The 14,523-nt window shown below is 40.6% G+C and overlaps 1 protein-coding gene across 7 annotated transcripts in view; it reads left to right on the forward strand.

The window, feature by feature from the left end:
• The window catches only part of LOC109425214 (tyrosine-protein phosphatase Lar), an 830,826-nt gene that overhangs the window by 666,869 nt on the left and 149,434 nt on the right, over positions 1-14,523 (forward strand). For all 7 annotated transcript variants that reach the window (XM_062851024.1, XM_062851023.1, XM_062851025.1 and 4 more), the window contains one exon: positions 4,084-4,266. In XM_062851024.1, coding sequence (XP_062707008.1) covers positions 4,084-4,266 — 183 coding nt within the window. The remainder of the gene's footprint in view (positions 1-4,083; positions 4,267-14,523) is intronic.

Here is a 14,523-nt window from a genome sequence, read left to right on the forward strand (position 1 = left end):
GCATTTTCCACTCTGGCCTTCGTGAAGATTTCATCAGCTAAATCTGAGGTGGTGTTTATTGTCCTAGTTGACTCCGAAGAGTTTATACTAGGACATCCTTCACCTTCCAGAGATATAGTATCATTGGAATCCACACTTAGAACCGAACCCGGAAAATGGGTTTCCATCATCAAATCCAAAGTTTCACGAGGAGTTTTGGTAAAAGCTCCATCGTCGCGCTTCAGGTTTCCCAATTCATTTGAATGATCTTTTGCGAGCGTTTTCTGTAGTCTTGCAACTACAGGAGTGCTGTTTATGTTTTCACATGTCAGCATCCAAGACTTTCTTTTAGATTTTCGTATTTCGTTGTTGTACTCAGTCAGGGCTTTCCTGTACTGAGTCCAATCTCCCGTTTGTTTCGCTCTATTGAACATTTTACGAGAAAATTTTCTAAGGCGATCCAGTTTAAAGTTCCACCATGGCACGTCTCTAGTAGAAGACGATTATATGGTGGAACAACTTCCGTTAAAGGAATTGATGATACTTTCATTTACCCTTTGAGAAAATGATTCCAACTTTTGGGTTGAATCAATAGGTTCTCCCATTGTAAATGAATGCGTATTCAACAATTCTACATATTGATCCCAGTTTGTCCTCCTGGGATTTCTAAATGCGGTTCTAGAGTAATCTCCACCACTCCAATTGAAGATTATGTGTTTATGATCAGATAGAGAAATCTCATCTGACACGTGCCAGTTTGTGATCTTGTCAAAGATTGCAGCATTGCACAGTGTTAGATCCAAGACCTCTTGTCTGATTACATTTAAGAAAGTAGGTTTATCACCATTATTGCAAATGTCTATATTGTTAGAAGACAGATACTCTAATAGTGACTCACCTCGACTGTTAATATCCGTACTACCCCAAACCGTGTGATGTGCATTGGCGTCACAGCCAATGATAAACGATTTGTTGTTTTCTTTACAGAATTGAACAAATGATGCGATCTCAGGAGGAGGTACCTCAGGAACATCACCAGGAAAGTAAGCTGAAGCCACAGCGATCTCAGTTTTACCTCTAGTGGTTGGTACCTCTACCATGACCGCAACAATGTCCTTTCTGATAAACTCTGTAATAGGATAGCATTTTAACGTTTTGCGTACTAAGACAGCGGTTCTGGGAGAATCTTGTTGCTCATCATAAAATAGTTTACTATTTTGTGTCAGAACACCAAGAATCTTTCGTTTGTTGGACCACGGCTCTTGAATAAGCGCCACTTCCAGTCCTTCTTTTTTAAACCTTCGACTCAACACAGCAGAAGCACCTTTTGCGTGATGAAGGTTTACCTGTATGAACTTAATTCCCGCCATAAAATAATTTCATTTACCCACTTTTATTAAACCTCGGAATTGAGACGTAAGAAAAGTGGCCGATTATCCCGGAGACAAATAAGGTCCACTGCGTCATTGCTCCGTTTAACACAGTAAGGGCAACATACTGTGGAGGGTGCCCTGGTACTCCACAGGCTCCGTTCACGGTTAAGTTTTTATTAGACCCCCCTAACCATTCATTCCTAGGCACGGTACGCTTAACACCATGAATTAGGGGTCGCTTGTTTGGTGGACTTTTACCACCGGATTAGGCTATCCGTAGTGATATTCTTAGCCAGTTGAGGTAACTGCTACCGCCACTACACGGCTATCTAGGCTGATCGGGAATAGAAATTAATATTGATGATCAACTACCGAAACCTAGTGTAGTCCTACTTTTCCAATTCTAGAATATGCGTTGTGGCAATTCAAGGAATCATAGTATTTAGTCCTTGTCACTGGTATCGTGGTGGCTTACGGTCTCTGAATAAAACTAAGTTAACCAACTTTACTTTGCAGATAGTTAAAAACCTCGCCGTTCGAGGCTAAACTTGATCCAAAGGACATCAAATCGGGTTAGGGATCCATGTATGTACTAACTCTTCAAAGACAGGTAAGTGCTGGTATGCAAGGAACATACTAGAATCCTTATTACTGAACATATGTTCCATTATTGTTGGAATGGTGTTGCTGCTTATGTTAAAACCCGGGTTCTAAACTTCTTACTGGGGAGAATTTAGCAGTAAAACAAGTGTGATGCTAGGTTTCCGATGCATGGTCAATTATCAGTACTCTTGTTTTGTTTTCTATACATAAGAAAACAAAACAAAAACTGTATCAAAATCGATACTTTATTGCTCTTCAATGGCAATTGAGTAATGCGACATGCACTACACTAAGAATACGGGTAATGTCACAATAGATCTAAAAATTGGTCGCAGTGACAGGCCCGAACAGGAATAAAAAAAAATAGGGGCCTGAAGTCTTTTATCCTCTGCACGTACTCCTAGGTCAGTTAACTAGCCACTTTCGATGATCGCATTGCCACCATTATGGTGAAAAGATTCTGATGTTTTCAGTATGTTCTTGTTAGTCCCGCCTTTTTGAGAAGCGAGAGCCAGCTCACTATAAGAATTTGTGCTATGTGTGATCTTTCCGTAACTGTTTCTGACAGACAACGAGACGCAATTCACGTCAAAAATCTTCTCCTAAATCTCTTGGCTGAATATGGATTTAACCATTGTATCACCCGCAGGAACGGATAACCTGCGCAACACGTAAAGGGGCTCTCCATAAACCACGTGGTCATGGGGGGGGGGTCCGGCCAATGGCCATTTTGTATGGACGAAAAAAAAAGTTTGTATGGACTAATAACCACGCGGGGGGGGGGGGGGTCGAGAAGTCCCAAAAAAATTTCCACGTGGTTTATTGACAGCCCCAAAGAGCTAAACAAGCGATCACGGCAGCGATACGGGCCACGATCAAACTGCATAAAGAATGGGCGGAGAACCTGTAGACGATTGAATATGTAATCGCAGGCGCAAGCATTGTTGTCTTTGTAATGAATACGGCGCTAGAACCATTGTGCACTGGTAATTACAAATACTCCAGAGTGCTTTTTACAAGCTGAAAATACTACACTCATCCAAATAAACTTAAGATAATCATAAGGTCTCACTTTTGAAATGGCCTTTAAACAATTCATAGAATGAATTTCATACGGTCGTTTTATGATGCAGAATCGACTCATAGCTTGGCTTTTATACACATTGCTTTATTGTTCAACCACCAATAAAACACATATTGTTTTATTTTTCAACCAGCGACTTGCTTCGTGTCAGCTTGAGTATACAGCAAACAATTAGAGCATTCAACACATCTTCTGTATTGTTTTTATACAGAAACTGATAGAAACATCATATTTCAATTCTTGGGAGGATTTCTTATTTTGAGTGTGCCTACATTGAGACACAGAAAGATTAACAGCCACAGAAAAATACCGGGTTTCTGTAAAACCAGTAAAACGAATTCCTCGTAAAGCATCCTACAGAGAATGCCATTAGTCTTCCCGCTGGTCTTCATGGTTAACGTAGTTCGCTTATTTTTAGAAGGTGTATCAAAGTGACGCCCTAATTGTGTTATGTTTCAATCTACAACATAAAAAATCAAATTCCAGAATAATCTTTGATCATTCAATGAATCGAGTACATTGATTACAATGCGATGAGACACCTTTCTGTAACAATAACAGTTTGCTTTCTATTCCATCAGCCCAACCAGAGCAAGATTGAATGAAAAGATAACAAAACAACAGGCAGCATAATTATGCCGTCTCATTAGAGGCCATTCAATTGAAAAGTGTGAAATGCTCACCTGCGGCATTCTCGCTCAACTTCTCAACCCAGAATTAATTTATTTCTTGCTGAAAAAAAACTGTCATCCAAACCTCCCCAGATCTCCGGTCTTCTCCAGCTGAGTACTACGTTCTGTTTCCTAGCACTAATGAAATTCTCCTGTTGTACCATGGGCACCGGACGTACCATACAATTGGCTCTACTGGCCCATGATGATGACGGTGATGATGGTGCACGGTGGCTGACAAGCCACGATGACAACGCAACGACGACGCTGACGACGACGACGACGACGACGACGACGACGACGGACGCTGCTGACGACGACAGCGATGAATGGTTTTCTCATGTTTGCCTTTTCCTTCACATCTCTCTTGCAGCGGACAAAACGCCAGCCGGCTTCCCGATGATCACCCAGAGCCCCACGACGCGCGTAATTGAAATTGGCCACACGGCCGTCATGCAGTGCAAGGCAACCGGAACGCCGCAGCCGAAGATCTACTGGATCAAGGACATGAAACGTGTCGACATGACCAACCCCCGCTACAGCATCAACAGCGAAGGTAAGTTCCGGATGGGTGGGCTGTGTGGGGATTTTCGGAATTTAGGGTGTAGTAAGTATTTTTTTGCATCAAAAGTATCACTTTCTAAGGTCAGAATCATCAACAAAACATGAACCAACAAATGGTCGGCATTAAATCAGAGAGGACCATGTGTTTTTTCCTTATTTTGAGAAAACGCTATTCATCAAAACATCACTCTGTACTGATCGCGAAAAAACGTAAAAATTAAGCTTAAAACCGAGCAAGTGTTAAGTAATTGATTGAACTTGGTCCACTGTGGCAAACTTTTCTGGGCCCATCTTGATGAGTTCAGCTGCGATACCATCCTTACCAGCTGCTTTTTTTGTTTTGAGCTGGCGAATGGCATCCTTAACTTCCCTCAGTGTGGGAGTTGGTTCATTCCTGCCCTCCATTGCCGTGCTCTGCCGTGCCTACGTTCTCCACGTCCTTCAGGTGTTGATCGAAGTACTGCTTCCACCTTTCGATCACCTCACGTCCGTCCCTCAAGAGGCCTCCGTGCTTATCCCCACATATTTCGGCTTGCGGCACGAAGCCATTACGAAAAGCGTTAAGTTTCTGGTAGATCTTCCGTGTTTCTTGTGAACAGCACAGCAGTTCCATTTCTTCGCACTTCGCTTTTTCCAGGCGGCGCTTTTTCTCCCGAAAGAGGCGGGTCTACTGTTTCCGCTTCTGTTTATAACGTTCCACGTTCTGTCGGGTCCCTTGCTGCAGCATTACCGCCCACGCTGCGTTCTTCTCCTCCAAAACCATTCTGCACTCTCGTCGAACCATTCGTTCCGCCGATTCCGTTCAACGTACTCGATGGTGCTCTCGGCTGCGTCGTTGATGACTGCTTTCACTGTACTCCAGCAGTCCTCTGGAGGGGCTGTATCGAGTTCGCCCTCGTTTGGTAACACGACCTCGAGATTCTGTGCGTATGCTGAGGCGACATCCGGTTGTTTCAGTCGCCCTAGGTTGTAACGCGGCGGTCGCCGGTACCATACATTGTATATGAATGATTGTTTTGGGCACAGTTTGACTATCGCCAGATAGTGGTCGGAGTCGATGTTGGTGCCACGAAAGGTGCTACGTATGACCATAATTTTGAAGGCGGCGAATTCAATGAGTCGTAGGCTGTTTTCGTTCGTCTGCGGGAGGGCGCTGAACTATTCAATTGTCGGTCTGCACTTCCCGTCCTGGCTTACCTGAGTGTTTAGATCTTCTATGATGATCTTGATGTACGTACATGTGAAAAGCATTTTGACATTAATTTAAGTTTTAAAAACTTTCACAGAAGTTTGTGCAGGGTCATGAGCATAGCCTTCCAAGGATCACGCGGAGATATTTCTAAAGATCCATAGTTTGTTTCAGGAATTGTGATATCATTGATGTTCATGTGATTCGATCAGTTTGTTTGCTTCGCGAATGACATGATGATGTTACGGAATAATATCAATTTTTGACATGTTCATGCACCTGCGGGAATGAGTAATTGTGATTGATGTTAAATTCATAGGAAACAGAGTGCAAGATAGTATGCCAAACTGAGTACAGCATAGAAAGGAAATACCAAATCGAAACACTTCTTCTCTCAGAATGCAACATTTCTGAACGATTGGTCCCAAAACGTTTACCTAGCCAATCAAAACGTAAAACTCCTATGATCGAAACGTTTTCATTAAAATTGCAACTGTCAATTTGAGAAATGGATAGCAATAATAATTGTGGTAAAATATTTGATCCAATCACAAAAGCTTCCCCCCTACCAGCGGGCTGCACTGTGCAAACACAGACACTGACTTCTGAGCACTTTGTAAGTTACATATGCCGGGCGATGACATGCTCCGGGTGGGGGGCGAACGCAAGTGACAACCACACCCTTCTGTTTAATATATGCAAAAGATTGATTCACTCAGCTGCCTACCTGTGGGCCTGCAACTGCAGCACAGTCCAGCCAGAACCTTCTTCCATCGCCCGACCCATCTATAGCTTGATGCACCAGAAGCTTTCGAAGGCGGACATGGAGTCAAGAAATCAATAATGGTACCTCGTCGCCATCATCCGCCACGTGCAATGTGTCATCTGTTGGCACTGCAGGTTCTAGACTACTCAGCAGCAAAGGCTTGTGATGAATATTTCTAAGGTACATGGAACCATGGAATCAACCTTCAAGTCAGGGGTTAGCAACCGATGCATCGTGATGGATAGATTCGTTATCAGGAAGGCAGATCGTTCTGCTAAAATCAATAAGACTCAGGACTCCGAAAATTTTTTTTTTTTTCTATTTAATTTTGATCAGCACATGTGAAACGCCTTATCAGAAAAACATAAGAGGAAAATAGTTTAGGTATTCATTAAAACTAAAGCCTCACATCACTAAATTCTTTGTGTCCTACTTATGACTTGTTCATGCATCGGGATGGGGTTCAAGGGGGTTGGGAACCGCTGCCTCAAGTGATGTGACGACAGAACCGTTGCGGACAGGTGCGCTTTGTTGCATGATTAAGATATTGGAAGTTCTCTCGGCTGGAACGAGCAGTGACAATGATGATGCGAAGTCACAACCCGTGTGTGTGTATGCGGAGTGTGACGTTAAATAGCTTGGACGACCATAGCCGGAAGGGGTCCATCCGCCTGTCGTCGTGTGTCAATTGCAAGGAGGGAGAATTTGCGCTGGCAAGGCACTCTCTGACGCAAGGACGACAACGCTACAACATGTGACTTATTACATCCTTATCAGCAATTGCAGCTTGGTCCAGAGGCTGTGCTGTGCCGGTTCATCTTTTGTGCTCATGTTGGGAATCGCTCTGTTTAAGCTGCTGCAGACTGCTGATTTCGTGTGTGTCATGTATGTGCAACAAATACCATCATCACAATATGAATGTTTTAGCTAAAGCACTTCATTGTTCATCTTTTATGCATGGGAATCCGAGCTTGTCCTCACTTTAATGGTTCGGATGGTTTTGTTAAAAGCAATATCCCGATATGCGATGAATTATTTAACACCTTTCCGATGAAACTGGATGCATCGTTTATTGCTTTGAATTTTCCCTACAAATATGTTCATCATTCCGGTTGAGTTGTAAACAGTCGCACACATAGCTGTGAATTGAATTTGCACCCACAGCTGGAGATCAAAACTATCGCATTTGTGCTATTTCTATTTGCCAAGAATGTAGCCAACAGTAATGTTTAATCCCACTGTTGTTTCAAGCTAATCATATTGACAATCTATTTCCATTTCGTGCTGTTGCTTTCTGATGAAAATGGAATAACTAGCACAATTGTCGCCCTGAAATTATAACCATTTTCCAACATATCAAACTCGCACTCTTCCCTCCCTTCAATTCGGGTAATATCGTTCACAAACATTCTACACCCCACGATTTAAAGCAGCCACGTCAAAAGTTTTACAGAACAACGCGTAATGGCTGTTAAATTACCGGTTTGTTATAACGCATGCATGACCTCTTACCATATTTACTGCGTTTTCATGTAGGTACACACTCTCGGAGCCCGTACAGAAGAAAGAAAGGTTCATGCATAAGTAATGCAGCAACTTACCATCAGGGCTCATAATGGTACTCTTTTGAACGATTTTCTTTTTTCTGGTCTCGAAAAGTACCGGTAATAAAGCTTCAAAGGTACAATAATGCGTGCCTGAAAGAATTGAAAAGTACGAATGAGTTGCTCTTAAATTAGAAACTCCAGTTTGCTAAGAGGTACTAGGTAATCAAAAGTAGATTAAAACTTATACTCATTGCAGGTGTTTATGCTAGGTTAAGTCGTTTTTCATTTCAACACTTTGCAGTTGTAGTTGTACTTGATTTGAGGCAAACAGCTTAGTTACCAACATCATAACCAATATCCGAAAAGAAGGTCGTTAATATGGATTCGTTTACAGTGCAACATCAGTAACTGAGCACAGTTAAATATTGCTTGTTTATGGGATATGACGGTGTGGTAAAACAATATTGGTATATGTCCTAGGGATCCTCTCTGGAGCCACCATCATGATCAACTCCAGTTCAACTGCTCTCCATGATGTTAGTAGGACTAGCATCACCGCGGGCCTTTTGAAAACTCCACGAACAGCAAGAAGCAGATCAACAGCTCTTAAATCTCGTATTTACGCAATTTATTTGGTCCGATGAGTGACGTTAGGTGGGTACTGCTTACGCTTGATCTCACCCACACCTGCAGAACGCGTCGTTAATCGATTGAGCCAGTATCTCCAGGTTTCTGGAACAGAAGCAGAACTGGAGTGGCCTAATAGAAACAGGTTAGGCGTGAGGGATTCTTGATTAGTCGACTTAAGCGAGATTTCATCTACATGCTGAGTGGTATGAAAAACCGCTTAGTTTGGGCACTCGTAAAAGTAGATGCTAGAGCCTCATTCATCCGGCGCTGCTTCTCAAAATTATTGCTCGCACCCTGGAAGTACGATCCGTTGTCGCTGTAGATTTCAGATCTGGGGGAAAAAAAAACGCATGCATTTTCTAGTGTAAATGGTTTAGATACACAAATGTTCTTTCCTATGCGTACTTACTCACTCAGCTCTCGACTGAAAATTGACCTTAAAAGAGCACACCTCCCCCTGGGAAATGCTCATACGAATCCCCACCGTATGTTCTCCATTCAGCATCATCCTTTGTCATCAATGCTCGCACCTAAGTACATAGGTACACCTACATTATGCAAGTCATGAGAGCATGTGGAGGTGAACTTTTCAAATGTTTGTTTGGTGGAGAAAGTTTACAACAAAAACTGCTTTGTAGATACCTACCAGCCAGCGCGCAAAAACCCATGCAACCTGCACCGGGGCCGACGAACAGACACTACCGGAACGACCCAACAGGATTCTACATTTTCTCAGCTTTGGGAGTTAGTTGTAAAGCCATATTGTTGGAGATTGTTGTTCGGATGGGTGCCCTTCTCCGTTTGTGTTTTCTGCGACGACGACGACGTTTACAAAGGGAAAATGGACGGGTGTCGGTCGGGGTGCGACGGATGGTAACCTCCACATTTTACACCTGTTTTCCTTTCGGAGAGAGTGTGAGAGTTTGGATGCGGGAAGGATAATGGGTTTTCGTCTCTAAGTTGGAAAATGTGTTCCACGCAGCACTTATTGTTCCATGAGGTGCCGTGTGTTTTAGTTTGTCTAAGAAACGACCCCGGGCTCATTCCGGAGCATTTTGCATTAACTGAGCCAGAGTTGGTGAGGAACGAATACGGGTCCCGAGTGTACCACCACTCCAACCAACGGCTATTGCTGAAGTTAACCGGTGGGTACTTTGGTAGATTTGATGGCTTTAAATGAACTAGTTGGGAAAAGTAGTTAGCTGGGGATGATTGTGATGAGTCATAAATCAGTAGTAGCATATGGCCGAAATGTAATGGCAGAACTTCTTGGATACTTCTAACATCTATCCATAAGAAGTTAGAGCAATCCAAGAGTGCATAGTATGCGTAGCAACTTTGAATGTGAGCCTAAAAGTTATTGTAAGAAAGTGATCCTTCATTTTAGACAAATGGTAAGGTGATTGTATCATCCTACGTGTTCTTTCAAACAACATTTTCAAGCATTTTATGGATCATAGACTTCGGTACGACACCTATTCTTAAAATTTCAACGTGGTTTATTAACGGCCATTAACCCATATCCGCCCAGCGTTCTTCCAGGCATATCTCTTATATATCCAGACATATCTCAGACACATCCAGAAAATATTTTCAGAATACCTCTAGCGATCTCACACAGGATTCTTTCGGGAGTTTTTACCGATATTATCAATAAAAAATTTCTTCAGCAATGCTTCCCGAGATTTCATCCGGGATTCCTTACATTTTTTTTTTTTCAGTACTCCCGGGATTTCTTCAGGGATACGTGATTCATGCTGTGATTTCTTCAGGGATTTCTCCCGGGATTCCTTCAGCAATTCCTCCTTGGTTTTCATTAGAGATTTCTTTAGGAATTTCTCCCGGGATTTCTTCTGGAATTCAACACATGATAATTTCAGGAGTTCCTCTCGGAATTTCTTCAGGAGTACTTCCCGGGATCCCTTGAGGAATTCATTGCAGTTTTCCTTCCAGGATTTGTTTAGAATTTCTTCTCGGAATTCGTTCAGACGTCCTCTCGGAATTCCTCAGGGATACCTCCTGGGATATTTTTGAAGACCTTCCCAGCAAATTTTTCAGAAATTCCTCCCGGGATGCTTTTAAAAATTGCACAGAGGATTTCTTCAAGGATGCCTTTCTAGATTCTAGGTTTCTTACCGTCTTTTACAATTTTGTAGAAAGCGCTGTCATGGTAAAATCAGAATTGGTTACTCAAGATTTCCAAATCTCAGCGCCCCCTTTATTGGTAAGACCCCATAGGAATATCTTCAATATTAGGCATAATTAAGAATTATTCCGGGAAACGCCCCATTAAAAAATCACTATTTTTCTATAAAATTGCGGATTGGGGCGTTCTTGTACGTCTAAGGAATTAAACCAAAGATTCCTCCAAAAAATATTTAAGAAATTATTCCTTTTCTTGTACTGCTTAAGAATTCTTTCCATGATTACCTCTAGGGGTGCTGCCAGAAATTCCTTTGGGAATTCTTTAAAGATTTATTGAAATGTTACGGTATTTTTAAAGAAAGAATTGATTGATTTATCTTTATTATAGAGCCTTTCAGCCCTTGCCTATATTCGTCTTTTGCGCGTATAGAAAGAAGTTTTCCCCCAAATGTCGCTCCAGTATCCCTATAAAATGCATTCATGCCAATGTATTTCTTTCTAAATTTCTCCAGGGATTCCTTCAGAGATTATTTCTCAAGAAATTTTTCAACAGCGTCATTTTGAAACTAATCCTCGAGTTTCTTCAGAAATTCGTTCAGAAATTCCTCCTGGGATTCGTTTAGCGATTATTTACGAAATACCATGAAGGATTGATTGCTGTTTTTGGAATATCATCGGAACTCTTCTAAAATTTTCCCCTAGGGTTTGTCAAGGCGTGCCTCCAAAGATCTCTTAAGAAAATGCAATTCGGAAATTGTTCCAGAGATTCATTCAAAAAATCCTGCAGATTTTCCCAGGAACTCTTTTAGGAATTATTGTTGGAATTTCGCCAGAGTTGTCTCAAGGTCTTATTCCCGGTTCTGTCACATTCGCCCGAAAACCATTCGCCCGAATTCCAAATGCCCGAATGACAAACGCCCGAATGTAACAAACGCCCGTAAGTCATTCGCCCGAAAAAACCATTCGCCCGAAAAGACCATTCGCCCGAAATACCATTCGCCCGAAAAGACCATTCACCCGAAAGACCATTCGCCCGAAAACTATAATAATCTTGAAAATACTTTTCTGAAATCAATTTAGGTGTCGTCCATGCGTATTCCTTTCTTTGAACATAGTCTGATATAAGACTTATACTGTTATAAACATTTTCAACAATATAGCTGTGGAAACATTTATTGGAATTGTCCCTTCTTTTGTCAATTGGCTTTTCTTCCTTGTTCTACCTTCAAGGAAATTAAATTCAATTTGATGTCATTTTTTACCAGAAATTTGCCCTTCTTTCAATCATGGGCTGTTCTTTGAAGTTGTTATTTTATGGGGAACCTTGACGTTTTATTTTTAACAACTTCTGGGTTCAAAACATGGTTTCAAAAGAACAGCTTATTCAAATAAGAATGCTGCATTCTCGCGATTTTGGTGTTTTTGCTGCATCTGCATTTTATTTTTTATGAGCTATTATTCATTTTAACGAAACGAAGTAATTCCGAGTAGATCAGTCGTGAACACTATTAAGTTAAAAGTGTTGACTACTCTGTGCTGAAGTTTTGGCGTTATCCTCTCGATCAACAAACAAGAAATTAGGCCTTCTTCAAAACATAGGCCGTTCTTTCAAACTAAGCTTATGATTATTATTGGAACTAGTCCAGCTGTTCTTGCGACTGGTCGGATACTAAGTACACCATTAGCCGGATACTAAGCGACTGTCCTTAAACTTTCATCATGATAAACCAGAATAAAAACATGTTCAAAGAAATTGCATGGAATTGGCGGATGACTTTCGGGCGAATGGCCTTTTCGGGCGAATGGTCATTCGGGTGAATGGTCTTTTCGGGCGAATGGTCTATTCGGGCGATTGGAATTCGGGCGTTTGTCATTCGGGCGAATGGTTTTCGGGCGAATGTGACAGAATCCTTATTCCCTTAGGCAGTTATCCTGAATTTCCTCTTAAAAAATCTCAAAAGAATTTGATAGTTCTACCAGAGCTTTCTCCAGAAGTTTCTCCGGGTTTTATCCAGGGATTGCTAAGAGTTTATTCAGACTATTCTCCAGGGATTCTTTCATAAATTTGTCCATTGATGCTTCAGTCATTCCTCCAAAGATTTTCTCAGCAATTCCTGCAATTACTTTAGAATCTGTTGCTTGGCATTTTCAAATAATTTATCAAGAAATCTTTCTTTGAATACCTACAGAGGATTTTCCTGTTCTTCCAGTTAATATTTTGAAAATTCTTTCAATTTTTTTTTCGGGAATTTATTCAAAAATTCTCTAGAAATATTCCAGGATGTATTTTGCTTTTGCAGGATTTCCTATTTGAGGATTTTTTCCTCAAGAATGTTTATGTTACTACCTGATTTCTGTTAAGAAATTTTGTAAGGAATTTTTCTATCAATTCCTTCAGCGACATCTCCAGGAGTTCTGCTGAAAATTCCTTCAGAAATTCCAACAGGGATCCCTCAGAAATTTATGAATGTGTTTCTACGAGAATTCCACCAGTAGTTAGTTTGCAGTTTCTGCAGAAATTTTGGCAGACAGTTCTAAGAGATTCCTTCAGAAATATCTCTACGGATCCTGTAGGAATCCTTCCAGAAATTTCTTATGTTTTTCTAGGATTAAAGGGTAATCTTAATCAGGGTGCAAGATATTCAAAGTCATTGACTGAAAACAGCACGAATTTGATTATTTCTGCACTCAATAAAGCCTGTATCCGCAATAATCGGGACACAGAAATACATCTGTAAATCTGTAATAGATACATTAAAATTGCTCAAATTTGGTCCAATAACATCTTAAGATGTGTTGATTTCACCTAAAAAAAATCATGTGAATCGGTGCAGTACTTTTTGTTGTAGCAATTAAAGAGTAGAATGTGCGCCATTAAATTTTGTACAGACCCTAGTTTTGCTTGTCAGCGCTGTAACTTTTGAATTTGGCAAAGAAAATGGCTGAAATTTTGAACACAAACCTCTCAATCTATATTCGTTGCATAGGCAAAATTTCAAAAAAAAAATCGATGCACTATCAAAAATTGTATAGTCGAAATATGTATTGGGACTGAACGTGATTTTAGCCCCTCAGACAGCAATTAGTTAGCACCCTTTATTGTTTCGATTTTACTATTGAAAGTACTATACCAATAATAATCAACTTTTGCAAACATAATAAGCACATTAATTACTGCCTTCTGTGAAAACGTTGATTACTGCCTTCTGTGAAAATTTCATGAAAATTGGCAGAGAAATTCAAAAGTTATGAATAGGCAAATATCGCACATGAAAAACACGAAAAATTTTCACTAACGCTAACCCCTATCAACACCAGTAGCTTTCAAACCAATTGATAAAAGTTGATGAAATTTTGCAAGAAAGTGTCTCTATGAGTATCACAACTGCTAACGAAATTTCATAATTATCATCACAGAACTCTGAACTGTAGCGTAAAAGAACCATCTACAATGCGAATGAAAATTGGTCATGATTGTACAAAATGCTTAAAACCACATATATTTGTTTTTCATCCACAGTTAAAAATAATACATCGATTTTTATGAAATTTGAAACAAATAATAAACAAATACCAAAGAGTTCTTAGTCAATTATTTGGCCAATTTTACCGATTCATTACAGAGCTACAACCGTACTTCTGTGTCCCGATTATTGCGGATACAGGCTTTATTCAAAACAAACATTTTCATTTTCAAAATTATCTACGTTTATGGCTACGATTCCCACCAAAAACACTCCGAGGCAATCAAATGGGGCAAGATCTGTGTAGAGCACCATCAAAAGTAATCGAAACGTTAATATTTTATCAGCTATTTATACCTTTGTAACTTGTTCACAAATATCGCCCTGATCTTAATGAATTTTTTTTTCTGGTATTTTGGTTCAGGATTCGATCTAGAAAAATTTCAAGATTTTTTCTTGAAATCCTCCAGTGATAACAAGGAGTTTTTTAAGAAGAGATTCCTTACAA

Source organism: Aedes albopictus, chromosome 2, assembly GCF_035046485.1.
Source record: "Aedes albopictus strain Foshan chromosome 2, AalbF5, whole genome shotgun sequence".
NCBI lineage: Eukaryota > Metazoa > Arthropoda > Insecta > Diptera > Culicidae > Aedes > Aedes albopictus.